Source organism: Strix aluco, chromosome 17, assembly GCF_031877795.1.
Source record: "Strix aluco isolate bStrAlu1 chromosome 17, bStrAlu1.hap1, whole genome shotgun sequence".
NCBI classification, from domain to species: domain Eukaryota; kingdom Metazoa; phylum Chordata; class Aves; order Strigiformes; family Strigidae; genus Strix; species Strix aluco.
In genome coordinates, this window is record NC_133947.1 from 15634638 (window position 1) to 15652691 (window position 18054).

The following is an 18054-nucleotide window of genomic DNA, read 5'->3' on the forward strand; positions in this document are numbered from 1 at the left end:
ATGGGGGAGTAATAATAATAAATTGCCAGCACTAATTAACCCATGCTATCCTGACTGTCTCTGCAGCGGCTACGACTTTGACTATGACTATTACAGAGACGACTTCTACGACAGGTGAGCAGGGGACGCATTTGCCGATGGGGTTTTCTGTGGGGCCAGATCTTCCCTGCAGCACGGCTCCTGCCGTGGGGAGCAAGGTGGGCTGCAGGGGGGTCCATCCCACCCGAGCGCGGGGGGGTCCGCTGGCCAGGCTGTGCCCCAGGTCACCAACCAGCACTGCTTGGGCTCCGGTTGTGGCACCCAACTGCTGGCACAGCAGGGCTGGGGGTGCTGCAGGGGTGCTTCAGCACCCCCATCCTTCCCCCCCACTCCAGGCTCTTCGAGTACCGGGGCCGAGTCTCTCCGGTACCCAGGGTGGTTCCTGTGAAGCGGCCGCGGGTCACCATCCCCCTTGTCCGGCGCGTGAAGGCCACGCTCCCCGTCAAGCTCTTCGCCAGATCGGCTGCCATCGCCAACAGCTCGGCCAAGTTGAAGTGTGAGTATGTGCGGGGGGTGCAGTGGGACAGTGTGGAGACTGATGTGCACATGGACCTCCCATCCCCAGGCGTTCACCCGCAGGGGCGGTGCTCCCAGCGAAAACCTTAAAAAAAAAAAAGTATCTGGAAACAACAGCCCAAGCGAGGGCCTTTCAGAAGCCCCCAGGCTGCAAATGCAGCAGAGGAAGGTGCAAGGACAACCTGATCATGCCAGAGCCTGGTGTCAGCCTCCACAGCGTGCCTGGACAGCAGACACACAGGCTTTTTTGGGTGCATACAACCACCCCCAGCTTTCCCTGTTGGTGCTGTAACAGACAGCCGGGCAGTGAGGGCTGGCAGGGGAGGAGGACACGTTGCTGCTCCACACAAAGCCAGCCTCTCCTCGCCTGCCCACCAGGCCCCGTTAGCTGTGCAGGATGCCCTGCACACCACTCGCCACGGCTCCTGCCAGCACAGACAAGCTCAAATACACCGTGTGGCATCACCACACGTTGACCCCAGGGATGCAAGGAGTATGTTTCTAGTGTGGATTTCCAGTTGATTTTATAATCTGCTGAGAGAGGTGACTGGCACCAGGCAGAGGGGTGAAGCAGGCACCTTGGGTGCTCTGCAGGGCACTAAAACGCCTTTTTTTCCTTCCTTCCTCCAAGTGAAGTGCAGTGAGCTGCAAACAATCAAAACTGAGTTGACACAGATCAAATCCAACATCGATGCTCTCCTGGGCCGACTGGAGCAGATCGCTGAGGAACAGAAGCTCTCCGCAGGTCAGCTGGGTGCGCGTGGATGCCTCGGGGCCAGTCCAAGAATGGGCAAAGTGTGCAAAGCTGGCCTTGAAACCATCGTGGCTCAGAGCACCCTCTGGGCTCTGACTGTGAAGTGCCAACCCTCAGGTTCCAGGGTAGAATCACCGGCAAAAAATACATGCCAAAATTCCCCAAATTATGGAATTGGGTTTTAAAATTGTGAGATTTTTTTTTTCTTTTGTCATATAGTTTGTATTCTTTTACTTTGCTTTTTTGTTCTGTTCTATTCTATTCTATTCTATTCTATTCTATTCTATTCTATTCTATTCTATTCTATTCTATTCTATTCTATTCTATTCTACTCTGCCTCCCACACTCGCTCTGGAGGGATGCAGAACAATGATCTGCTCTGCCCTCTCCAGAGTTGCTTTCAGGCATCTTCCTCAAAATCAGCAAAACTTCCCCTTGCAGAAAAAAACCTAGATCCATTATCTACCTACCAACTGAATTTGCGGGGCCCACTGGATTAGTTTCATTGGGCTCCAGGCATTGCCTCCCCCAGCCCCTGATCCTGGTGGCTTGGCTCTTGCTCTCACAGAGGTACGGAAGAAGGCAGATGGAAGCAAAAGTGAAATCTCGCAGGAAGACACAGCATCAGAGGCAGAGGTCAACACGGAGGAGCCGCTGAATGGGGACGAGGGTGAGGAAGAGGGTCTCGCACGGGATGAGTGTGAAGATGAACTGGTAAGAGAGTTTGAGTAGTACATCCCTCCAGCCGAAGGAGTTCAGTAATGGACCACAGTTTACTGGAACTTACTAAAGCCACAGAAAAATAGTTTTTCCTTCCTCAAAAGAAATTGTATTTAAATTCCATGATTGTTCACAGCTTGTTCTTTCAAACTGTTCTGCTGCTTGCAAAAGCATTGACCTAGCAAATGCATGTGGAGACACTGAAGAAACATGGTTGGCTCTTGAAATTTGGACCACATTTATCCTTGATTTCACAATGATTAATTAATGGTTAAAATAAGTTGTTCTGCTCCCAAGTAATTCTCAGATGGATTGAAACATACGGAAAGACAGGCCCTGTTGTATTAACTGCAGTTTCTTTACAACATGCATTTGCAATGCCCTTTTGTCCGGACAGACACCAAATGGCATAATCCTAGTTACAAGGTCTGAGCAAACCACAACTGCTGTGCATGGAGCTGTGCATCCATGGCGAGGGCCATGCTGAGCGTGGCTGGGCTGATGTCATGTACACATCAGCCCCGTTGGTGTTAGTCCTGCCCTGAATAAGGATACTCCCAGTGAACCCAGTGAGCAAATTTTGTGCCTAGAAAGCATCTAGATGGGAGCCCTGTTCATGGGTACCCTGGTGGTAAGGGTAATACAGGGCACTGTATTACCACTGGCAGCACTGTCATTTATCCCAAATTAAGACTCCTCTGGGAACAGGATCAGCTCCAGACCCAGGCAAAGGGCAGTAGGGTGCTGGGGTGGAAGGACAGCCCTGCTTTGCTGCCCCTTCCACAGGACCACAGTCCTGGGAAGCTGGGCTGGCTGGCACGGCTCTCCCATGGAGGCTGGGGGCTCACCAGGGCAGCCTCTGGCCTCTAGTGAGTGTCCCTGCAACAGCTCTGCTCCTTCCCCACCCTGGCATTGGTTGCAGCAGAAGTGAGGATGAAGCGCAGCATCCCTTTCTTCTTCCTTATCCCTTCACCACTGGGTGACTGAACCACACTGCACATGCATAGCACTCTTCCCATGGCCAAAAAGCTCCTCTCACTCAAAACGCTTCCCAGCTTGTTTGTACTCTTCTACTCTGCCCCACCTTAGTCATGACGCATGAGGGATCTGAACGGGGTCTTTCAGCTGTTTCAGTTTCTGGGGCCTCATGGGTGAAGTCTGTGACTCCTGCTAAATATAAGAAGAGATGATTAAGGGGAGACATCATAACAGACGCTATAAAGAAGAAAGGCAAAAGCTGGCCTCCAACTCTATGTCAATTAGGATAAGGAAAGCCAGGTTTGAATTACATCGAGGGAAACAGATGGTAGAAATTAGGGGGAAACTTGCTGATGCTAATGATGATAAAGCAGCACACAGCCTGTCAACAAAAATATGTGGACTTTCTGCCATTAGCAGCATAAGAAAACAGTGGACAGACATCTGCTGGCAATGATTTTATAAAAGCTGATCTTCATTAAGAGTAGATGAACAAGATAACTATTTCAGCTCCCTTACATCTCTATTTTGTGTAACTCTCTGGTCCTAAAGTGGCATTGAGATCAGAAATATTTTACTGCCAACATCAGACAAGGCTCACATGTGCTCAGCATGGGGCAGGTTAATGTGTGCAGTTTGTCTGCAGAGATGTTCTCTTAAACACTGCAAGGCGACTCACAAAAGCCATTCTTTATATTTTGCTCCTGACCTTGCAACACTGAACAGTTCTGAAGTCTTTCCAGTTCATGGGGAGTGACGCCTTTGTCCCACGTCTCTGTGGCTTACACACATCAGTGTAGCCTTCACCACCTGCTGTCCATGGACATAGTGCCCACACCAGTCCCTAAAAATGTTATCTACCCTTGGCCCTGAAGGGCAGTGGTGGTGCAGGAGAAGTCAGAGTTCACTCAGATCTGATCTAGTAGTTAGTTTACTGAGTTCTAATCAGTGAATTTAGGTATGTAAAATAATAAGTATGGTTGGATTGATAGTCAGTACTCTACTACGCTTAACATTAGTGTGGGATACAAAGATTATTGTGTAAGCTTACTCTATGTTGCATGTATGCAAAAAATGTCACTTACCAACCCATCAATGCCTGGCGTCAGGTAAGGGATCTCTCAGCCTTGAGGGGTAACCATGAGAGGCATCCCTACTCAAGGGGAGATCCCTGCTGTGCAGCCAGCTGCTATGGAGGGAGAGCTCAATGGGCCTTCATGGCTGCAGATATTCATAGCATAAAGTAGTTGATTCGTAGTCAGATTTTCTGCTGTGTTCATGCAGTTTCGGCCACTTACCAGCCCAGTCTCCAGCCAAACCTTTTTTTTGGGTTTGGTGCTGGGTTCTCACCAACAGCCTCACACAATAGGATTAACTTTGTTTAGACTTAGTTGCTGAGCATCTGCCTGGACCAAAGTCCAGTTAGTTCAAACAGGAGGAGCACATCCATCGCGAGTGGGAAAGGCATAGCCTCTGCAAGTCAGGAACCAGACCTGCCAGCGCTTGGGCAGTACCCAGCACAGAGGCTTCCCTGCCATGAACATCTTCCCCATGGTGACAAGTGGGGAAGATCCAATTGGGTCTAGGTCCCACCCATACCCTGTAGACAACTGTAGGATGTCTCCTGGGGAGCAGCAGGCCTGAGCATCCCTGTTTGTAGGGGAGTTCACTGAACCAGAGCTGATGTGAAAATACTACGGCTAAGCAGAGTGGGGCTTCGCAGCGGTGTTAGCCCCACCTGGGTGAGGGGGAGCATTTCAGGCCCCAGGGGAGTCAGGCACACAATTTCCATTGAAAGTCAGTGGGAGCTGGGCAAATACTTCCTTTCAGCCTCATTCCCAGTGCAAAGCTGGCTGCCCTGGTTTTGTGCACAAACCTCTGCTTGGCCTTGGGGAAGTTTCCAACATCACCTGGGGAAATCAAGTCTGAAATACACGCTGCAGCCCACAGGGAGAAGGACAAAGGGCCCCCACTTCCAGCATGAGTTTGTGCCCTTTTTAGAGAGGGTGGGCAGGAAAGGAGCTCCGCAGAGGAAGGATAAAATGTTTCATTCCTACAAGCTCTGCCACTAGGCTCAGGGACCTGGGAGGCCAGAAGACAGACCGGACCAGTGAAAACCAAGCAGAAAAAAAAGCGACATTGAGTCGCCTAGACTTCTCCATGTGCTTTGTCACCAGGTCCCTTGGTCCCCTGCCCCACTGAGCAGTGAGCTTACACTTTCCTTAGCCTTCCTTTTGCTGCTGGTGTACCTGCAGATGCTCTTCTAACTGTCACTGCACACTGGAGGGATGGCTCTGGATTACTCCTGGGTGGCTCAGCTCTGCTTTCCATCTTCTAGGTTCTGCCTTTTCATGTAGGAAAAAGCTCTGTTGAGTGCTTGCTGTTCATCCATGCTGGCCTCCTACCACACCTGCCCAACTGTCATCAGAACGGGCCATTCTTGTGCTTCAGGTGCAGGTGTCCTTAAAGATGACGCAGGCCTCCAGAGCAGTCTCCCATGGGATTTTGCCAAGTAGATCCATGAAAAACCCAAAATCTGCTCTCTTAAGTTCAGGGATTTGATTCTGCTCTTTCTCTTGGACACTTCTCTGAGGATACTCAACTTCACAGTCTCATGGTCACTGCGGCCAAGACTTCTCTCCATCTTTACATCTTTGACCAGTTCTTCTTTGGTCATCAGTAACAGTCGAGAAGAATGTCTTCCCTAGTCAGCTGGTCAGTCAGCTGTGTCAAGTAATTGTTCTTGATGCTCTCCAGAAATCTGGGTTGCTTTCACCCAGCCCTGCTGCCCTCCCACCAGATGCCAGGGTGGTTGAAGTCCCCCAGGAGTGCAAGGGCCTCTGATCAGGAGGCTTCCTCCAACCGTCCAGAGGAGACTTCATATCAGATGGCCTATAGCAGATGCCTGCCATGACATCACCCATGTTGGTCTGTCCCCTGATCCTCACCCACAAGCTCTCAGCTGACTCATCACCTGTTCCAAGGCAAATCCCTGTGCATCTGGACTACTCCTTTGCCCAGAGCACATGCCACCTCACCTGGCTTTCCTGAAGAGCCTGTTCCCAGGGTGCTACCTGCTCTGTCATTACAGAGAAGGAGCCTTTGTTCTGTTGTCAGAAGTCACAAGCCTCCAGACTTTGATCACTTGGGAGTCTCCATCCACAGCTCCTTTGAGCATAGTCTCCAGCCATCCCTTCTTCATGCATTGCAGTCCTGAGGCTTTTCCCCTGTGGGGTCTCTGCAAAGACCCTATTGGTCTCCCTGATGGTAAAAATCTATTTATCTCCCCCAGTGCCCTGTAAACCAGCCTGCTGCTAACAAGGTTGGGACTGGGCTCCCTTGCCTTTCGTTGCAGATCACCTAGCATCCCCTGCAGACATCTCTGGGATCCATTTCCATCTCTAAAATATTCACCACAAAATTTGGCCTGTGCAGGAGATAAAATCCTGCTGCTGAGCACCTAATTCTTTTAATGATACTGCATTGCAGAACGGCTCCAGGAGAGGGGCTTTCACACGCCATGCTTTCAAAACCACTGTTGCATTGGGGAGTGGTTCAGCACACCAGCACTATTATTGTGGCCTTTGGAGTGATGAATATTATGAGTGTTATCATTCTGGATGATGATAACTGCAAACTGGGACCCCTTTCTGTGTTCAACAACAGAATCATTACATCGTGCACAATTTGCCATTGCAGACCGACTGCACCTTAACATCATTAGACAACACTAACAATGCCTGTTCCCTGGTGCAGGCTGTTCCTAGGTCCCAAATTAACTTCTCACAGTGCTATGACAAGGCGTGAGCTGTGCCAGCACATGCAGTAAACCTCATGAAAGTGCTGAGCATGGACTTAACCTGGCCATGCAGAAATTAGGCATTCAGTCTAAGCATGGCAACTCATGCCACCGACTCCCGACCTTCCCTGGGACATGCCCACTGGAGGTGCTGACTCTGGCATAGCCCAGATCACACACCTGACTTTATACAAGCAAAGCTGGGCTTAATTTCAGCCCTTTGAAGTTCAGCAGGAGCCAGACTTCAAAATCCAAGAGGGAATTACACATCCCAGGTTTGTCTGGCAGAGCCCTTCCGGAATAAGGAGCCAGAGGAAAGTTTTGGGTTTGCCTGGGACTGCCTTCCAGAAACCACAGCCACGGCACACCGTGCCCGTATCAGGTGTGTTTTGTAGCTCCTCCACCACGCTGAGCAACCTGACACTGCTCACAGCATGTGAGCTCTCCCACACCACGGTACCAGCTGGTTACCACATGCGAGGTGTCACGGTGTCCCAGACAGGGCAGGAGGGACACATGGTGATTTACTGTTTCTGGTTCTCTTTTCCCTCCAGGAGAACAGCCATTACACAGATGTGGAGGATGCCAGACTACAGTAACCAGGTATAGCTCACTCGCTGCTTTTTAGAGGCTGATTCTGAGCAAAAGCATTCCATGCATGTTGGGGTGGGGGGTTTGCTGCTTCAGAAGATGCTCTTTCCCAGTGATCCTCTGTGTTTTCATAGCACTGAGCCTGGCTGCTCAGCTGGGTCACTGATCAGCCCCTCAAAAACCCCTTTCCTAAATCACAAATCTTTGAGGTTCAAGGAAAACTATGTACCTTTTTTTTCCCCCTCTCTCTTCCCTCCTTGCAGCCCATTCAGAACAGCAACAGTGAGCAACAGTGTGAGGAAAGCACGAGGCTAAACCCTGTCCTGGCACATTGAGCAAGACAAGCTGAATCGAAGTGGTGCTGTCATCTCTACCTGGCATTCAAAAAGGAGAAACATGGCCCGACATCTTCCATCCATCTGTAAAGCAAAGACAAAGAAAACTCATCATCCCAGTGAATCCCCACTACCCCATGCAATGGATTCAGAGCTCTGCAGCCAACAGAAGCAGGAACCAAACCCTGCACAGTCCATAACCATCACAGACTGGATAACGGGAGAGCGGTTGTGTCACCAACTGAGTCAGAGATGTTATAGAGCTTTTCGTAGGAGGGGAGGGAGAACTAAGGCTAACCCAATAAAGATGTTTTTTCCCGTGCTAGGTGAGAGCCAGAGCATTTGCTAACTGGGGGAAAAGTACTGCCTCAGTTTGGACAATTTGTGTTCTCATGTAAAGGTCCTGTTGAGGAAGAGGCTGTGGGGTGAGCTGTCCTCCCAGAACGGTCACCTCCTGTCGTGGCTCTCCTGCCCCACAAGCTGCCACAGGTACACGGTCACTTCCAGGTGGAGAGGAGTCGGTGCTGGTGTATGTGCTGTGCTCTGTGCAGCTGCATGAAGAGAGGGGAAGAGGAAAGGAAGGTGCATGCAGGAAAGCAAGTGATCCCAAGCAGGAGGAACGAAGCATACATCATCTTCAGTGGTTTGGTCTCTTCATTCTCCACTGGGAAGCCACTACGTAAAGGCCGAGCGAGTCTCTGCAGAGTGAGGGGGTGCAAGCATGTGTGGATGAGACCCTTTTCTTGAACCCTTCTCTGCTCCCTGGAAGGGGTGTAATCCTCCCACTTCTCCAGCCCAGTGCCAGAGACATCAGCCCCTTCCCAGGGTGCTGCCATCTCTTGTCCCAGCCTCGCTGGGTCTTCACCCCGACCTGGCCCACCAGCAGAGCGGCTCCTGCTCCCGACTGCGCAGGCTCTGCTCCATCACCGGTCTGACGGGTCTGCACAGCGTGACAGCTTGCCTGAGCGTAATGAGACTGGTAACAGCCAATACCCCCAGCACGATGCATGTGGGTGTGCAAGCACCTCCCCTGCCTCCCCAAATCCAAGCTGCTTTTGACCCTTGTCCTGCGAGCAGAGGGCTGCAGCAGCCAGCATGGGGCTTGTCGTGGGAACCCCCTTACACCACAACACCCAAGAGGTCTCAGCCTTTCTCTTGTTTGTACCTCCTTCGTGGGCTTATCCAGTTTCTTCTGAGTTCAGGGGTAGATGGGACTGAAACTCACGCAGCACTTTATTCAGAACAGATGTGTCCTGCCCGTCTCCCCTCTTCCCCTCCAAAACACACACACATATCAGTGCTTTGAATCCAGAACGGTGTCCACACCTTCTCCTTGGTCAAACCCTCCCACAAAATGTGTGGCCCCCTAGGTCGTGTAGAGTGCTCTGAGAGGGGACTCCTGCTTCCTGCTCCAGCGCCCAAAGCCAGCCCTCATCTATGGCATCTCTCTTTGAAGGGTGAAGGGGAAAACAGGTCCCGGGGGCAATGCTTCCCTCCCCCAAGGGCCATCCTGGAGCAAGCATGGCTCTTGAAGCACAATGTTTTATTTGCATTTCTTAGTTTCAAATAATTCCTGAGGGATTAAAAGGATAATCGTGCTTTCCCCTACCTTTTTCCGGTTCCTGTACAATTTATCCATTGTGTTGTACTGAGCCGTTGTAGAGCTGTTTTCTAGGCTTTGAGAGATGAGCTGCAGTTTTTGCTATGAACTGACTGTGATGCTGATGTTTGGGAGAAAGGTGACCTTGTACATAACAATCCTGTATAATAAAAGAAAGAAATCTAATTTGCTTTCGCTCTCTTCTCTCTCTGTCATATGTACACATACACACACACTTTTTTCCTCTATTTCAGACAATTAGGTTTTCTTTCCCTTCCTAAGCCTCAGCTCTGCCCACAGGATTTGCTTTTCCTTACACAAGGTCTATCCCACTGGGCTGAGCAGAACATCTGGGTTCACAGGGGCTCTGGGAGTTTTCCTCTGGAGACCTGGAAACACATTTGATGCAGGGGACAAATCCAGGCCTTTAATCTCTGGACTTTGCACTGGTCTAGCTCATAACAGACTGGAAAAATGAGGCTGCTGTTCCAGTTTGCACAAGCCAACTGCTTATAAATGCTCTTTAAGCATAGTGTCTGTGGCCATTTCCCCAGTCCCTTCCTCAGCAGAGCAAAGCTCACACCGTGTTGCCAGCTGTGCCTGTGTTCACTGGAGAGATCATCCGAAACCTGGCACATTTGGCACCTGAGCTGTGGCTGAAGGGCACCAGTGACCCCAGTCACATGGGGAGAAGTCAGCAGCTACCACACTTTCAATGCTTTTTTAAGTGTACAGTCCTAGAAAGTTGTCTGCTGAGCCTGGCCTGAGCCATTGTCCAGCACTGGAGGGCAAAGCTGCCTACTGCATCTGTTCAAGTTCCTGGTGAGTCTGGGGATGCTTGAGCATGCGTCTGTCCTCCCATCCTGCCATCAGTCACTTCAAGATGAGGAAAGCAGCCTCATCAGACGAATGGCTGGATGTCTTTGCAGCTGGGAAGAAGGAGGAAGGATGGGGGAAAAAAGAAAAGCAATTCAAAACATTTGGCCATCAAGATCAAAATCAGCCTAACCTTAGGTCCACTGAGCGGTGTACCTGGGCCCGGACAGCGACCATGGCTCTGCCTCAGAGGAGGGCAGAGCGTTTCCCTGCTCCATCCCCACCTCGAGCTCCTGCCTCACCAGCCAAATGCTCAACCCGGCGCTGGGCTGGGGCTGGGTAATTGCAGCACCGTGCAGCTCATCAGCCTTAGGCCATTAGACGTGGTCAAGGTCTCTAGCAAACAACTGGTTTGATTTTGTTAATTATTTGGGGGGGAGAGTGAGGGACTTTGAGCACTCTTATGCAGGCCCCTTTATGGCAATTAACTTGACTATTGGCTGTGGATAGGGCCTCAGCAAAATGAGTTCTGGGTTTTTCATGTTCACTGAGTTATGCATGTGACCATGGGGAAGATCTCTACCTGAAGAGGCAAAGGCACAGCAATGGGGTGGGAAAAGGAATGCAAACTGCCCCTTCCACCCCTTGAGGCAATAAAGCAGCTGCAAAGCCTCCAGCAGACTTCGCTCGGTCCATCAAGAGAGGAACAGAGGGAGAGGAGGTGTCACCCCCTCCCTCTGAGCACTGCTTTCCCAGGGACCGAGAGGGAGGGCAAGGGGAAGGGCAGATTCCCACTGCAGGGGCACGAGGCACAGGGGCAGAGCTTTGGAGAAAGAGGCAGGTGAAAGCACACGAGCAAGAGCAGCCAGGGCTGTAGAGGTGTAAGGACTCCAGAGTATTTATAGAGAACACGCACACAGAGTGCGGACAAAGCCATCGGTGCTATTTAACTGTGCACATCATAGTCAGCTCCTCTTCCCCAACTCCCCCATCCCATCTTTCCAAGCATGAACACACATGTGAGATACAGTGTGGGGTGCTGCATGCTCGGAGCACAACACAGCTCTTTAACCACAGCCCATCCATCCTCATGCTCAACCCCAGCCCAAACCACACTCTGCTGTCACAGGGAACAGACCGCAGTGAGAGCAGAAGCCCCATTACTGGGCTTGTCCTGGTTAACAGAAAGATGTGTGGTCCTCCCCAAAGCATTTTAAATATCCATAACACAAAAAGATCTGTCAGATCTCATTAGCACTTGAAAGAATATAAAGGAGTCCCACCCTACATGCACCCAACCTCCTCTTCCATAACCCAGTGTCCCCATAGAGTTGCTCCCTGTAAATCATCCCTGCCCTGCTGGGATGTGGGAAGACGAGGGTTGGGCCAGTCCATTCTTCCCAGCATTTCCCTCCAGGCAACAGTTAATTCAACATCTGCACATTCTGAAGAAAAATGACCAATGTAAACCGAGCAACTCAACTGAACATACAGTTTCCATCTTGTGAACTGGAAAAAAAAAATGCTTTTGTTAAAGCCTTTCCCCACCACCCACAAAGGCAGGATCTCATTACCAAGTATCCTGGACCTCACTTGGCCTCTCACATTTGCTGCTCTCCTTGTTGCCATCCCACCTGCATTTGGTGGCAACAGCAGCGTGGGCTTGTTGGAAACAAAACCAAAGGTCTCAGCCCCCACTGCCTTGCCTGCACCTCTGCAAAGGAAACATGAAATGTATGAGGTTGCCAACAGACTTTAGGTTTGACTGTGCTGCTCTGGATGGGAATAGCAGGCGTGCAGGACGTTTTGGTGCTCTGCTTTTTCATATGCTGGCCTCAGCAGTCATTAGAGCAATAGAGCAGGATTACTCCAGTCCCAAATCCTCCTTCTATGTGCTTCTGGACATGGAAAGCTAATCTGTTGGGCCAAAACTCCTGTAATCCTGCATCCAGTTTGAGTCAGGAGATGCAACAAAATGACATTAATGAGCATCACAGTGCTGCAGTCCATGCAGCACTTTGGAAATACTTCAGTTACTGCAGCTTTAATACGACCAATTCTTTGGGGAATTTATAAGAGCCAGTTGCTACCTCTGTGAGAGTTGCCATATCCCTTCTTCGCTGTTTTCCCATTATTTGCAGGAGAATTAATTCCATATTTTTCCTCTTATCAGGAAAGTGGTGGAAACACTTGGAGTTGTGGTCAAGAACCCCAAGGGCTCCTGGTGGAGTCTGTCCATCCTCTGCCAGGAAGACACACCCAAGCCTTGGACAGAGACAGTCTGATGTCAAAAGGATTCGGGCATAGCCAAAATCTCCTGTGCACGTCTGGCAGAGGGCCTTGACCAGCCGTTCCTGCCTGTGCTAAGCCCCACGTTGCCAGCACTGCTCACATACCCATCATGGCAGTGTGTGGACGGGCATGTGTCAATACGGATGTGCTGTATCAGTTTAGCAAGAAAAACCTCAAGTTCTGCACCTTTTCATTGCCCAGATTTACTTCCTAGGAGGTGGATTATTTTCTCTGACAGGTTTGAGAGGGTTCCTCAAACACTATTTCCTACAGATCCCAGCTTTCACCCCCTCCCTGGGCTCACAGCCCCAGTGATTCGCCCAAACTAGTCACAAAGGAGACCCAGAGAAAGCGTGATCAAGATAGACAAGGTGCAAGAGGGTGAAAAGGGAAGGATAGGGGTGAGAGATTCGAGTAGAAGCAGGAACCCAGGCTCCCAGCCCTGCCCACAAACCTGCCTGCAGCACGTGAGCTTCCTTGCTGATGTCTTTACTCCCGCTTGCAAGCTGACATCACTGGGGGTGAAGCAGAGCCCAAAGCTGCAGCCTCCCCCATCTGCTCACCGACTGCTTCACCCCTCCTGCCCAATGGTGGGCAACTGCTGCGGCCCCTCCTCAGCCACCGCAGCTGAATTCACCTCGCGTGGGAGCCAGCAATGTCCCCACTTGGCTGTTGGGTTGGCTGCGAGCAGCTGGAAGGGGATGCTCTCAGCCTGTCAGCAGCACAGACCATCACACCCTGAGCACAGCATAAACAGCTCCTCAAGGCCAAGGAGAAAATTTCCTGCATTGGGACCACAACCGAGACCTGGAGGCTTTGGGAACTTTTATTTGCACGTCTCCTTTGATAAAACTGCTTTTTGGTGGCAAGACTGAACTATAGCCTTCTAAACTGCTTAAAGACCAGTCAGGTGTGGGGCCCAGGGACCCAAAAGCAGCATCCTACCTCATCGCAGTGCAGGAGCCCAGCAGCACAGGAGACTCATCCTCATCAGCAGGTCCAGACCACGGCAGCACCACGTTCCCAAGTACCACCAGAGCTGGCTATTAACACTATCACAGCAGGGAGAGCGTGTCCTCAGGCTCTTAACACAAGAAACTAGGAACTTGTTTGCATATCAGTATCTAACATATATTTCAGTAAATGCATTAAGAGCTTTATGTGAAGGGAGTTCAGGCTGGGCAGGAAGCAGGCAGCCAGCAGGAGGAATAGGGACAAAAGTAGAATAATCATAAACATACCATAATGAACTATTTCTGTACCTAAAAGCTCTTCTACATACACCTAATTCACATACACCTGGCTGACTGGGTATGAAGAAGGAATCAGAAATCATTTTAATGTACTCAGAGCACTTATGGCCAACACAGCCACCTGGGACATGCATTTGCATTCAAAAGCCTAAACTTCAAGAGACGCTAAAGAGATAAAAGGAGAAACAAGTATGTGTTAGTGGCGATGGGGGAAGGTGGATTTAAACTAAAAGGGCAGCAATAAAAAAAAAAAAAAAAAGACGAAATTAAAAGAAGTAACAGCACAGGCACCCAACCCTCCAGGACACCTGCAGCCCAAAGTGTAACCCGGCAGACAGATATCCCCATGAATTTTTCCAGTTCTTATGGCTCAGACACACAGGACATCCTAGGAAAAAGCAGCAGAGCAACTTGGAAGGTATCCTGGGGTTATTGCTGCAGTAGCTCAGACAGAATCCATTGTATAGCATTAATAGAAAAACTCACTACAGCCTAGGCCACATGCAGTGAACTTATGCTGAACATGTAACTTAGTTATGTGAAGGGAGGCCCTGAGACCAGGGCATCCTGTGAAAAATAAGGTAGCCACATCTGTCAGCAGAAGCTGCATCGTCAAGATAAGAAAAGGAACAGACAGCCTAGAGATGGAGAAAGGATCCAAAGAGGAACAAGAAGACCCCAGACCCAAATATTACTATTGGACCAAACTGTCATATGAGGGGAGGGCTACTTAGATTGTAAGGCTACAATTGCCCAATGATTTCTTTGTTCAGGGTCCCTCTCCAGAGACACCCAGCTCGAGTTGTTTTTCCACTGTACCATCTGAATAAATTATTTTTATAAGCTTCAATGCCTGAGGCTCTGCTACGGGAAACCTAGGGTAAAGAAATTTCTTTAATAGTTATGTTGAAGCAAAAATATAATTCATATCTGTTTTACTTGTAGTCATTTGCTGTCAGTCTATTACAAAACAGCCCTACCAGACACAGTTGTTCACACCTGAATTTGTCTGGCTGTGGGGGAAAGCAAAGTGGCTTGAACCCAACAGCCATGGACTGGACTCTCCCCTTCCAGAGCGCAAATCCCGAGGACATGGTGAGGGGAGGCACCTCTCCAGGGGCCATACCCACCATGCCTGTGGGAAATTCAGGCTGGGCAGCTTCTCTTCCTGCCAGGAGGCAAACAGAGGGCATGGGGGTGTGGGGAGGCAGGTCAACAACAGCTGGGGCACCCATGTGGCTGATCCTTCATCCGATGGTTCTCCTGCTCTGGTTCTCCTCTCCCCAAAACAAGCAGCTCACTGAGCACTGCACCCTTGCTCCAGCCTCACCATGCCTGTCACATATCTGCACACATGACATAGTTTTCCCAACAAGGCCATCATAAAATTTTCTCTTCCTTCCTTGCAACTCCCAGGAGCATCTCCCAGGTTGTGGAGCTCAGCCCTGGTCAGCACAAGGCTGCAGGCAGGAGCAGGGTGATCAGACAGGGAGCGAGCCACTGGTGGGAAAGGGGCCCAAAACACGGCTGAGATGAACAATGATGACACCACAAAACCAACATTAGAAGTCAAACACTTCAGAACCGTAATAGCAAGGATAAGGACAAAAGATGTATTTGGCTTCTCTAATTTACTCCAGGCCCAGCTTTCAAAATTCAAGTGCTGCTTTTGCAACTCCTCCTCACTGCTTTCAACTCGTGCCTTAACGGATCTGAATTATTTCCCCAGCAAAGAAAGCGTTTCCCCAGCAGCAGAACATACGAAACCTGCACTGAATTTGGGAGCAAGGTACTGAAACTGGCTGGAAACACCACAGATCCAGCCAGCCAAGGCAAAAACCAGAGCACTCACCTGCAAGAGGTACGTTTCATCTGTCATGGTTTTAAGACTATTTCTGTCTCTCATACCACTTCACTGTAACGAACAAAAAATTCTGGTTTTGTTGCCATCGTTTAGGCTGTTTTTCTGGTAAAAGACAGCTTTTTCACTTAATTATAAATGTATATGTTGAAAACAGTATGATGCTGTCTTTCTACAATATCACAGTAGAGACCATTTTCCACATTGTAATTTTTGTTGTGGGATCATTTTTCAATCCAAGACAGATCTCTGCTCCTTCCTTACCAAATAAAAAATAATTGCATTGGCAAGCAAGCAGCAAGGCTCCCTGCCTTTCCAGCTACCAAGCCCAGACATACGGGAGAGTCCTGTGTCCTCCCAAACCTCAGCCAGGAATTATCCTAATAGGATGGGATTTGCATTTAGATATCCAGCTTACACCTTTGCTATCCATCACTACTGGTTGTGTATGGAGAATGTCTGCCTTGGAAAATTGTTAAACACATAGCAGGGACCAACTCAAAGAGTCTTGAACTTGAGCCAGTAAAGAAACTGCTAAGAACATGACAGTGCAGGGGATATGTGAAGAGCAACTCAACCTAAAGATGGAAAAACCCTGCTCACACCCTGATTCATATCAATATAAAACATACAGACAGCACCAGTGAAAAGAGTATATACAGTCTAATCACTTCTGTGCTTAAGACGACAAGGACTGGCCATAGTGATGGTTTGGCAGAGCACTTGATGGGAATGCAGAGGGATGGGCTGTTGCTCTGGGCTGTATTAGTTCCTACCTCTGCCTCATTCCCAGCAGCTCTGCTCCTCACAGCACTCCCCTCTGCCCTTCCTCTGGTTTCTTGTCTCCTTTTAAGCATCATTTCAACCCACAAGGCTGTGGATATAAAAGACCCACTGTGAATATCATACTCTTCTGGAAAACATTCAACGTGTAAGAGGCAAAGCACAGTGCACTGGGCATTACAATCCAAATTAGAAAGGTAAATCTAATATACATAATCACCTTTTTAACAGCAGAGCTCTCAAACAACAGTATTTCAAGATAGCAGGAATACTAACCCAGAACCATTGCCTCTGCACACACAAATCAATACCTTTCCGATTGCATTTCATCGTTTTTTCTCTATGGCATTTGCATACTTGCCCAATCCTCACCCTTTGTTATTTCTATGCATTTTTAATTTTATTTTTCATTACCTACATATTTCCTTTCTATCTTCAAGAACCCTTCAACCTTCACAGCAAAACCACTCTCTGCTGGGGGACGAGCGCAGCTCCATCTCTGGTAAAATGGCAGCAGCAGGACCGCCACGGTGGCAGCAGGAGCTGCAGGACGCCGGCCCAGCGTGGGCTGGGGCTGCAGAGGGGAGGTTAGCCCAGGCAGGAGGGGCTCAGAGCCACAACGATGCAAACACTCCCCGTGTTTGCTTGGAGTTTCCTTCTGCGGGATGATCCTGAGCCATCTGGGGAGAGGACAGCTCTGGCAGCACAGCTGGGACATCCGCTCCTGATCTTCACCCTGCGCTCCAGCTTGGCCCCCTCCTTACTGCTTGGAAGATCCCCTTCGTATCCACACATGTCAAAGCATCCTCCCTCCTGATTTTGGCCAGCTCAGAAGACACCTCTGTGACTGCAGCATCTCCACGAGACGCAGACGGGGCTCCAGCCCCAGCACACTCCTCATTCTTCAAGCCCGAGTATGTTCTTGGTCAGGGGCAAGATTTAATGGCCACCTCCCTCATCCCGAACAAAGTGTAGAGGGAAACAATGTGCTTCAGCACACAACTTAAATGAATTTGAGAAAAGTAGACTAAGGAATTAAAAACAAACTGTCATGTACAAAAAAACCTTTGAGACCACACGGCCAGCCCCAAGCAGCCTCTCACAAACAGGGAAACCTCAGTGGCAACCACAGCCTCAAACTTAAATAATCACTTCAAGAGAACCCAAGAGATCTTTGCACAGCTCCTTCAGAAGAAAAAAAGAAATGCAATCCTCCCTGCTGGCTGGGACTTGTAGGAGAACAACCCATTGTTTGAGGGTGTCAGAAAGTGTGGAAACAATGCAGCAAAGAAAAGCATTTTAAGCTTCATTTCAGATGAGCTCACATTTCCCAGAACTTATTTTTTCATGTTTGTGATGGAAAAAAGGTTATTTTGGTGCTGAACAAAAACAGCACAAGGCCTGCAGCAGGCTTTGAGGACCATGAGCAATATAGAAAGGCATTTCAGTCCACTGATCTAAACTGAAAAAAAATGAAAAGTTTTTACTTGCATTTTGTGCCTTATTTTCAAAATGAATCGCATCTAGGTCTCCCTGTAATGAAGGCAATAACATTCCCTTTCCTTTTCCTTTTTTAATGAAAATGAACACTATCAGAAGAGGACTGTAAGAGCACCTTAGAAGCACCAAGATCCAGCCATGTCACCTATCACTGTTGACAATTAGGGCACAAGCCTGTTTTGTCATCAAAGTCACACAGTCCTCCCCAAGTGCAATG

At 49.4% G+C, this 18054-nt stretch overlaps 1 protein-coding gene across 5 annotated transcripts in view; it reads left to right on the top strand.

The window, feature by feature from the left end:
• RALY (RALY heterogeneous nuclear ribonucleoprotein) overlaps positions 1-9518 on the top strand; it is a 140308-nt gene extending 130790 nt beyond the window's left edge. For all 5 annotated transcript variants that reach the window (XM_074843146.1, XM_074843144.1, XM_074843149.1 and 2 more), the window contains 6 exons: positions 67-114; positions 375-535; positions 1187-1300; positions 1878-2023; positions 7361-7409; positions 7661-9518. In XM_074843146.1, the coding sequence (XP_074699247.1) occupies positions 67-114; positions 375-535; positions 1187-1300; positions 1878-2023; positions 7361-7405 (514 nt within the window). In that variant the 3' untranslated portion in view covers positions 7406-7409; positions 7661-9518. The remainder of the gene's footprint in view (positions 1-66; positions 115-374; positions 536-1186; positions 1301-1877; positions 2024-7360; positions 7410-7660) is intronic.
• The last annotated feature ends 8536 nt before the right edge of the window (positions 9519-18054 follow it).